The sequence below is a fragment of the Salmo salar genome, chromosome 16 (assembly GCF_965601325.2).
Source record: "Salmo salar chromosome 16, fSalSal1, whole genome shotgun sequence".
NCBI lineage: Eukaryota > Metazoa > Chordata > Actinopteri > Salmoniformes > Salmonidae > Salmo > Salmo salar.
This window is the reverse complement of record NC_138306.1, coordinates 42,628,406-42,639,105: the sequence shown is the minus strand read 5'-3', so window position 1 is coordinate 42,639,105 and position 10,700 is coordinate 42,628,406. Positions and strand designations below refer to the sequence as shown.

Below are 10,700 nucleotides of genomic sequence, written 5' to 3'. Positions count from 1 at the left end.
AGCGTCTCTGTTTATTTAAGTCTTGTCTGAGACTTTCATACACTCACCCCTACAAGCCCCTTTCCCTCCACTCTATAGAAGGCCAGCCCATTTCAGGTTCCTCACGTGCACTGGCTGAAACTGCACTGCTAATTCAGGGATACTTCACTGTAATCTTTGTCCATGATTCATGTGGTGATGACGTATGGCGAGGGCCATAGGATGTGACAGAATGAACGGCAATAATTATTTATTTATTTCACCTTTATTTAACCAGGTAGGCAAGTTGAGAACAAGTTCTCATTTACAACTGCGACCTGGCCAAGATAAAGCAAAGCAGTTCCACACATATAACAACACAGAGTTACACATGGAGTAAAACAAACATACAGTCAAGAATACAGTAGAAAAATATGTCTATATACAATGTGAGCAAATGAGGTGAGATAAGGGAGGTAAAGGCAATAAATAGGCCATGGTGATGAAGTAAATACAATATTGCAATTAAAACACTGGAATGGTAGATTTGACAGTAGATGAGTGTGCAAAGTAGAAATACTGGGGTGCAAAGGAGCAAAATAAATAAATACAGTATGGGAAGAGGTAGTTGTTTAGGCTATTTATAGATGGGCTATGTACAGGTGCAGTGATCTGTGAGCTGCTCTGACAGCTGGTGCTTAAAGCTAGTGAGGGAGATAAGTGTTTCCAGTTTCAGAGATTTTTGTAGTTCGTTCCAGTCATTTGCAGCAAAGAACTGGAAAGAGAGGCGGCCAAAGGAGGAATTGGCTTTGGGAGTGACAAGTGAGATATATCTGCTGGAACGCGTGCTACGGGTGGGTGCAGCTATTGTGACCAGCGAGCAGAGATAAGGCGGGACTTTACCTAGCAGGGTCTTGTAGATGATCTGGAGCCAGTGGATTTGGCGACTAGTATGAAGCGAGGGCCAGCCAACGAGAGCTACAATGCACACTGTGCTTAAGTGTGTAGAAGAACAGTCACACTTTCGTATTGCTTCCAAAAGCTAACAATTACGGTATTTCTAAACAAGTGTATTCCTGTCCAAGCTCAATAACAAACCTGTGTGTCTTCACGTCTTCAGCACTACCCTGCTATGTCTGAGAGAGAGTAAGAGTCTGAGCCAGACACAAGGGCAGCACTCACCTGACTCTATGGCCCTCTTCATTGAGCTTATTAGACAGATGGGAGACTTCTTGGCAGACGCTCATTTGTATGCTATAAATGTGGAACAACACTAGTATTTAGGACTGTGTATAAAAAAATAACAGGATCATTCGTTTCAGTTCAGTTGAAGAATTCCCCACCACCCCCAGCCCCATCCTGCTGGTCTCCCCACCCATCCCCTCTTCCATGCCCAAAAATAATAGAATAACAGGATTTCACCATGGTAAAAATGACTAGAAATGACCCTGATGGTGTCTTGACTGTTTGGTATTTGCACAGGGGCTCTGAAGGAAAAGTACAGGGACATTAATAAGTGCACATTTTTCTATTTCAAACAGGCTACTTGTTAAACTATATTGATGTGCAAATGGGTTTAACCAATAGAATTCCTTGTTCTGCCCAAGTAAACACTCTCTTTTTGAAGCATCAGACACTCCGCTGTTTAACTCTAAAGAAACAAATAAGACATTTATTACATTTAAAAACACCATGAGTTCCCAATGTTCCATGTTTTCTAGATATTCAACAAAAAGGTGCAATTCTTTTATTTTTATATTCTTACTGATACAACGAGTAATAGACTATTGAAAGCCCAAGCCTATCATATAGGTATACCCATTTAGCCCAAGCCCAAATATTGATTATTTATCTTTGAGGATGCTGTCTGTACATTTACAGTATAGTAACCACTACTGTATGTTTGACCAATGTCTCCCCCAGGTCTGGTCTGCTCTGGGATGGTTGTGTACAGTAAAGTACGTGAAGGATGGATCAGTCCTGCTGCTGATCTCTGCAGTTATCTGGCCTGTTTCCTGGCTGACACTGTAGCCGTGAAATTTCTCTGCTCCTCGCCATTACCCAAAGGGCAGTCTGGAGCACCCAAAACTGTAGCACATTACTGAGGCTTAGCACGTTGGGCTCCCTGGGCAAACAACCGGCACCATCGCTCTCTCTCTCTGACATTCTGTCACACTTCAATTCACTTCAGCACTTCTGTTTTTACCAAAGATGGCGTGAGCTAACACTGAGAGGTCATTTTTGGATGGAAGATGACTGAAATATCCCTCTGGTGGTTTGTGGACGGAGTTCAAGCATACAGTTAGTTTCCCTATGTACCCATCCAGAGTGAGTAACCCTTATACTTATTCGTGTGTTTCTTGAATGATGGTTTGTTACAAAATAGGGTTAATGATAAAAATAAGTAGCTTTTCACTGTTTCACTAAGGATATGGGGCGATACTAGATGTACTCTGTGACCTCCACACCTTTGAAAGAAGGTTATCATAAATACTGCAGAGGTATTTCCTCTTGTCAAGTCCTTAAAGGGGATGTGTTGATGGTTTTTCATGGAGAAGGTATTTTCATGGAACAAGTTAAGCAGTGGCAACAGAGCCATTCCATAGACCATTTGCCTTTAATAAATGAGCTCCATCCAGCTGAACAAACCGGAGCCTCTTTTATTTCCATGGCATGTTTAAGATGACAAGGACATGAGGCAATGTGCTTAAAGTGTAGTCCTTTCAATTTAACTCATGCTCAGTATTCCCCTGTTATAAAATCAACAAAAGGCACTACCTGTTACATTACCTCACCCAAATTGTTGTCATTAATAATTCCTGGGTATTTGGAACTCGTTAAACTTTTTCCATTCCTGAATGGGACCCATCAGACAGAGGCTCTGGTTAACACTGCGGCTGAATGTAAACACATTTCAAGAAATCTTAGGCACTTGACATGGAGTTGACACCAGGGGAGTGGGTCCTCTCGACAGCTTTAATGACATACTGAGGGAGAACCTGGCAGAACACACGCAAGAGCAGCTTCCACGCTCAAGCATTTAATTTTTCTTTCCCTTTCCAAGAAACACAATGTGCTAAGTTGGATAATTTCATACATTTCTGAGGCATGCCGTGTTTTCTTAAATAATTTAAGAAATCAACCTCTCTGCCCTCAAATGGTTTTGAGCTCAGCTTGAGTTAAACGCACTCCTGCCACCATCATTACGCACACCTGCTTCCCTCATCACACGCAACAGTGATTCATTGGACTCACCTGGACTCAATCACCTGTTCTGATGCTGTTCCTGTCCTGTTCCATGTCTGTGCTAATTAAATGTTCACTCTCCATACCGCGTCTTTCTTTTTCCCAACGCAGTTAAGTCAAAACCACGCCCCGTTATTCAGAGGGGCATTCTACAACGCTTTAAGTGCTCTTCAAGTCTCCAAGTCCGGAAGTGAATATCACGTAGAGCAAAATTTCAGTCACTGATTAATAACATTTGACCTGGTGTTTCAAGATTGAAAAATATAATAACAATGTCTTGGACCGAGCTAGCCATTAATGTTCGTTAACACTCAAAGACAGATTCAATGGCTGTAGCATAGCGTATTCGACTGAATGATTAGCTAATAAATATTTGAGAAATTATTAATAATAAGCATATGCTTTTACCTGATAGTAGACTACTAATGATAATATAACAACATAAAATACCTAGCTAGTAAGGTTAAGTAGCCTAGGTTAACTTAGCTGACCTTCAATTTAGGGAATTCAGCAGAGTTCTCTGAGACATTTTTACAACTCATTGAAACTCTGAAAATAAATACATGGGCAAATGTTACCAAACATGATAATAATAGGCTTGCATTATGGTAGGCAGATAATTGTTAAATTACACTTTCCATCCTTACCTTGGAAGGTCACTGTCTCTGCGCTGATCGCCTGTGAGTGAGACAACGCTAGCTAGCCAATGGGAGCGTAGTAGAACATCTCTGAATAACGGAGCATGGTTTTGGCTTAACTGCGTTGGGCAAAAGAAAGACTCCGGAGGCGTACCTGCTTCTCATCATCAGCGTTGGTTCTTATAAACTCAGCAAAAAAAGAAACATCCTCTCACTGTCAACTGTGTTTATTTTCAGCAAACTTAACATGTGTAAATATTTGTATGAACATAAGATTCAACAACTGAGACATAAACTGAACAAGTTCCACAGACATGTGACTAACAGAAATGGAATAATGTGTCCCTGAACAAAGGGGGGGTCAAAATCAAAAGTAACAGTCAGCATCTGGTGTGGCCACCAGCTGCATTAAGTACTGCAGTACATCACCTCCTCATGGACTGCACCAGATTTGCCAGTTCTTGCTGTGAGATGTTACCCCACTCTTCCACCAAGGCACCTGCAAGTTCCCGGACATTTCTGGGGGGGGATGGCCCTAGCCCTCACCCTCCGATCCAACAGGTTACAGACGTGTTCAATGGGATTGAGATCCAGGCTCTTCGCTGGCCATGGCAGAACACTGACATTCCTGTCTTGCAGGAAATCACGCACAGAACGAGCAGTATGGCTGGTGGCATTGTTATGCTGGAGGGTCATGTCAGGATGAGCAGGAAGGGTACCACATGAGGCAGGAGGATGTCTTCCCTGTAACGCACAGCGTTGAGATTGCCTGCAATGACAACAAGCTCAGTCCGATGATGCTGTGACACACCGCCCCAGACCATGACGGACCCTCCACCTCCAAATCGGTCCCGCTCCAGAGTACAGGCCTCAGTGTAATGCTCATTCCTTCGACGATAAACGCGAATCGGACTATCACCCCTGGTGAGACAAAACTGCGACTCTTCAGAGAAGAGCACTTTTTGCCATTCCTGTCTGGTCGAGCGACGGTGGGTTTGTGCCCATAGGCGACGTTGTTGCCAGTGATGTCTGGTGAGGACCTGCCTTACAACAGGCCTACAAGCCCTCAGTCCAGCCTCTCTCAGCCTATTGCGGACAGTCTGAGCACTGATGGAGGGATTGTGCATTCCTGGTGTAACCCGGGCAGTTGTTGTTGCCATCCTGGACCTGTCCCGTAGGTGGGATGTTCGGATGCGCCGATCCTGTGCAGGTGTTGTTACACGTGGTCTGCCACTGCGAGGGTGATCAGCTGTCCGTCCTGTCTCCCTGTAGCGCCATCTTAGACGTTTCATAGTACGGACATTGCAATTTATTGCCCTGGCCACATCTGCAGTCCTCATGCCTCCTTGCAGCATGCCTAAGGCAGGTTCACGCAGATGAGCAGGGACCCTGGGCATCTTTCTTTTGGTGTTTTTCAGAGTCAGCAGAAAGGCCTCTTTAGTGTCCTAAGTTTTCATAACTGTGACCTTAATTGCCTACCGTCTGTAAGCTGCTAGTGTCTTAACGACCAGTCCACAGGTGCATGTTCATTAATTGTTTATGTTTCATTGAACAAGCATGGGAAACAGTGTTTAAACCCTTTACAATGAAAATCTGTGAAGTTATTTGGATTTTTAAGAATTATCTTTTAAAGACAAGGTCCTGAAAAATTGATGTTTTTTTGTTGTTGCTGAGTTTAGAATAAGGCTCCAGTCATATTTTATATTTTTCTCTAAATATTTAGGCAAACTTTATTACAAAAGACAATTTCTAAAACTAAGAACTGCTGAAAAACGTCCTCAAAAACATACAGTATCTATTTTCATTACAAAATAACCAAATATATATATTTTAAACCCAGTATATACACTGTTTGACAGTAGCAGTTAGTGTTCTTATGCCTGCTTTAGTAGTTTGAATCTATAAAAGAATGCAAAGAAATCCATGCATTTTATTATCCATACATAGGAATTTATGGTGCATTTTATCACATAAATACAGAACATACGTGTGGCTCATTTCAATGAGCATAGAACTTTAGGGTCAGTGCCTGGTTTACTACATTTATTCTCCATCAAAATAGAAATGGCCTAAAGGAGACAAGAGCACCATTGACTTTCTTGGAATAACCGCCAACTTGGGACAACAAAACAAACAAATTTGTTTGATTTGAAATGGCCTTTCAAAGACTTGTTATGTCTATGTTTGCACAGCACCATAGTATACATTTTAGCTTAGCATTATACTACTGTAACTTTGACATACTGTATACAACCTCCGCTGCTCTCATGCAGGACGTGCATGTCTTTATTACAAAGAGGATAACTTGTTAAATACTTACTGTAGCTAAGTACATCACAGCTCACACCTAAGAACATATGCATTGGATGATTTAAAAAAGCCAGAAAGTGCTTAACGAAAGACAGGTGTCAATACTGACTTCAACAAAAAATACTGATACAACTCCATACATGTTACTCGTCTGGCTTGGTTATCATTGGCAGGCATATGGTAGCAGAAAATGGCCCCTCCATCAGAGCAATTCAGGGTTAACTCCTGTAGAATAAACACAAACCAATGATAAACACATATTTCACAGTATCGCAAATTAAATGTGTATATCAATTATATACAGAAAGTCTTTGTGACTTACCCAGTGATCCTACAGTTCCTGGCATGGACATAGCTTCCTGTGTACCTGATGTCACACTTCACTATGTTGTTTGAGAAATCTGACTCCTGCACTTGCATAGTTGGGTTTACTGTCACCTGAGGTACATCATGAGTCAAGACGGGTCAATGACATGTTGCTAGTTCTGCTATATGTTTTGGACAACTGAAAAATGCCAGTGACAAAGAGCTGTATCTATCTGGTTTACAGTGAGCTCCAAAAGTATTGGGACAGTGACACATATTTGTTGTTGTTTTGGCTATGTACTCCAGCACTTTGGATTTGCAATGATACAATGAATATCAGCTTAAAGTGCAGACTGTCAGCTTTAATTGAAGGGTATTTTCCTAAATTTCCGATGAAACGTTTAGAAATTACAACACTTTTTTTACATAGTCCACCCATTTAGGAGACCAATAGTATTGGGAGAAATTAACTTCTATGTGTATTAAAGTAGTCAAAAGTTTAGTATTTGGTCCCATATTTCTAGCTCGTAATGATTACATTAAGCTTGTAACCCTACAAACTTGTTGGATGCATTTGCTGTTTGTTTTGGTTGTGTTTCAGATTATTTTGTGACCAATGGAAATTAATGTGAAATAATGTATTGTGTCATTTTGGAGTCACTTTTATTGTAAATAAGAATATAATATGTTTCTAAACACTTCTACATTAATGTGGATTCTACCATGATTACAGGTAATCCTGAATTAATTGTGAATAATGATGAGTGAGAAAGTTACAGACACACAAATATCATAACCCCAACAAATGCTTACCTCCCCTGTTATTGTAATGGTTAGAGGTTAGCAGGTCTTGGGGGTATGATATTGTGCGTCTGTAACTTTCTCACTCATCATTATTCACGATTAATTCAGGACTATCCGAATACTATACTTTTGACTACTTTACTACACATATAAGTGGATTTCCCCCAATACTTTTGGTCCCCTAAAATGGGGGGACTATGTACAAAAAGTGATGTAATTTCTAAACGGTTCACCTGATATGTATGAAAATAACCTCAAATTAAAGCTGACAGTCTGCACTTTAACCTCATAGTCATTGTATCATTTCAAATCCAAAGTGCTGATGTACAGAGCCAATACTGTCCCAAAACGTTTGGAGTGCACTGTATATCTGTCTCTTCCTTAAAGTGGCTATAGTGTTACCTTGAGAATATAGTTTCCTGGTGGCACGTCTGTGATGTCAATCCACTGGCAATCAATGTTGGCATTGTAGGTGTCGTAGCAACCAGGACCCAATCCCTGTACCATACATGTGATTAAAAACATATAACAAACTGATTGGTTGATCGATTGATCAATTAAACTATCAGAACCTGTGTGTGTGCTGTGCAGGCGAAGCGTCGGCGGACTCCCGGGTCACAGCTCGTGTCCTCCAGACAGAAGCTGGCCTTGTGTCCCTCTGCCACCTTCCTGCCTGTGATGACATCCAGCAGGTCATAGTTACTGAAGGCCTCCATGCTGTGGTAGTGCTGGTGGCAGCTGTGCCATTCCCATTGGTGTCTGGGTTTGACTGGGAGGAAGTCAGCAGTCCCCTGGTTCTTCACCCTCTGAGGAAACCTCAGCAGAGTCCTGTAGTCGATGTCTCTGACACCTGGTCGATATGCTGACCTTGGGGGAGAGAAATTAAAAATACAAATAACAGACTGTACATAATGACTAGGGTCAGGAGTTTTTCCTGACAATGTCACCTGACCATAACTTTCTTGGTCAGAAAAAACTCCTGGCCCCAATTATTACAGATAAGTGCATGGACTTTCATTTGAATTATCATTAATGACAGCTTAATAACAACTTAATAACAAGTTAGTAACAGTTCACGTATTATGCTTTAGAAGACACTGAGGAGGAGCCTTGAGGTGTATTTGGGACAGTTTAACATTCACCTCAGGAATCCACAGCCTTTCATTTGAAGTTTATTTTACTTGGCAGAGCAGAGCAGAGCAGAGCAGAGCAGAGAGGGAAAAAAATCGAGGTCGGCTGCCAGATTGTATGGTACTGTCGTTATACTGTTACTTCCAAATGGGCCAGTGCCAAGGAAGTCTGGTCGACACAACCTGCCTGATGTCTACCTCTAATCAAACAAATGACTGTATATGTCAAATATTATTAATTAGTGTTATAATACATTGACGATGCCAATATAAATGTTTTAGTGGTATTGATCTTACACATTGATATGTGTAATCAATAATAAAGCATGAACTCCTACCGTGACAGACAGTTTTCCTCTCCTGCACATCTCAGGGCATACATCTGTACCCGTTGGATATAAGAAGCAGCTTGGATATAGTAGGGGTCAGGGACAAGGTCTGGGAGACCTGGGGAAGAGGAATCACAATCCATCTGTGTTAGCTGTATGATTTACAAGGGTGTGTGAGGGTTGTTGTAACCTACCACATTTGTATTTTTATCAACAAGAGAGTCTGAAGCGTTTTATGTATTGTTTGTAATATTCTGTACTTTTATTTGGATGTAAAAATATGTCTGCATAATGCAAGGCAAATGGCCCTGGGTAAAATAGAACACCCTACTATTTAAGATATAGAAAAGCTAGCCTAATTCTCACATACTGTCTACCTTACCGTTATGAAGTAATCTGGTGCCATAGCCTGTTCCCGGTGGAAGACGCACAGGTTCTCTGGTTCTTCCGTTATAAAAAACAGAATTTTGGTGGTTTTTATTTGGGTCCGTGGGATCATCACCATAATCAACTATCATATTATTACTTTCAACCCTCCTCGGTTGCTGGGGCTGCGAGCGAGTGATGTGCGCCTCCACGCCATTGTTAGAAAGCGCACTCAGCGCAGTTGGAGATGTATTTGATTCTGGAGCTGGAATGCGTCTGGATGAGGGAATAGAATCCGCTGCTTGGGCAATGCGCTGAGCGCGTTGTCTGTTGCCTGCATCCTTGGCATTATTCACGTAGCCAAATGTGGGTGGGTGGGCTGATGCTTCTGGGGTCTCATGTCGCGCTTGGCTCGTGCCGCGACCATGCGTAATCTCTGCGCTCCTGACCGGTGACACAGATACCTGTCGCCAAACCGGCAGGCTGACATCAACCCGAGTAGGGTTTCGTCCTCCCCTCGGTATCCCACTGCCTGAGAACTCCTGGAGAGCCCCGGAACCGGTACCGTTGGAAGTGGAACCGGTGCCTCCTTGGGAAGGGGGACGCGCTCCTGGGTATCCCGCCACCTGCACCGTGTCCCTCGGGGAAGGTGGGTGACGTTTATTGACATCATTATTGGTGTTCAGATAGAGCTGAGCAGGTAGTCTCCCCGCCTGTGCCGGTGCGAGATATTCAGACCCCGTGCTGAGTAAACTATACATCCGACCGTTGTTCTCCCATTGGATTCTGTGTCTCCATGGCCCCATTCGCGCACGTAAATGGTGCTGTCCAGTGCTTAAACTAACCAGAACATAAAGCAGGCAAAAAAGTGGAAAAGAAAACCTCTCCATGGCAAAAAGTGTCTGAACTACACAAAACACTTCGTAAATTTGACACTTCTGTAAAAATGTAATCTAAGTGATGTTGGGGTGATGCTGGGGTATGTTTTGTACACACACTTGACTCTGTCAGGGAGTTGCGCACCACATCTCCATAGTGAAATTCAGGTGAACTACTTGGAGTGAAAATGTAGGCACTCACTTTCATAGAATTTGTTTGTCTACGCATGCACAGAGAGGAGCAAGGGCTTATTTTACAGACACCATGTTTAACTTAACCGTTTCGTCACCATATCGGGCGTGCTATACAACTATTTGTTTAGTAGGCCTATAAGTACATTTTCCGCATAAGCGGTAGCACTTTCTTAGAGCACGTTGAGATTTTTTGCTGAAAATGCAAGATACATTTTTTTTTTAATTAAGTGGTTTTAGTTTTAAAAAATGTGTCCCTGATTAGTCATCCAACTTAGTCTATTTTTTTTGCGTCATGACGCAATGACCTCTTGGCGATTGGGAACTTCTGTTACAACAAATGACTGATAGTCATCATAAGCAATACGTTCTATACGTGGATTAAATTGAAACCTTCATAATAGGGGAATAGAAAATGTGTTTTATAATAGGTGCTATTTGCATCATGAAAATAAGCACACATGCAGGTGGCGCGCGCTGCTGCTGCATGGCTCTTTGAGATCCATTTACCCTGTTTATTTTAACGGTAAATACCACATTGGA

The 10,700-nt window shown here is 42.1% G+C and overlaps 1 protein-coding gene across 1 annotated transcript; it reads right to left on the bottom strand.

Moving 5' to 3' along the window:
• Window positions 1–4,818: 4,818 nt before the first annotated feature.
• Window positions 4,819–10,148, bottom strand: LOC106573825 (protein-lysine 6-oxidase). The gene is made up of 6 exons (XM_014149191.3): window positions 9,104–10,148; window positions 8,731–8,839; window positions 7,835–8,129; window positions 7,665–7,760; window positions 6,475–6,590; window positions 4,819–6,377 (listed from the first exon to the last, which is right to left on the bottom strand). Exons 1-6 carry the CDS (start codon window positions 9,975–9,977, stop codon window positions 6,371–6,373), a joined length of 1,497 nt encoding a protein of 498 aa, XP_014004666.1. The 5' UTR covers window positions 9,978–10,148; the 3' UTR covers window positions 4,819–6,370.
• Between the last annotated feature and the right edge of the window lie 552 nt (window positions 10,149–10,700).

Excerpts from the sequence above, each read along its gene's own strand:
- LOC106573825 (XM_014149191.3), bottom strand. The coding sequence starts at position 9,977 with ATGGAGAGGTTTTCTTTTCCACTTTTTTGCCTGCTTTATGTTCTGGTT. Across the intron at positions 7,761-7,834 it reads CCTGCACAGCACACACACAG|GGATTGGGTCCTGGTTGCTA; the intron begins GTTCTGATAGTT and ends TGTATGGTACAG. Across the intron at positions 6,591-7,664 it reads CAGGAAACTATATTCTCAAG|GTGACAGTAAACCCAACTAT; the intron begins GTAACACTATAG and ends GATGTACCTCAG.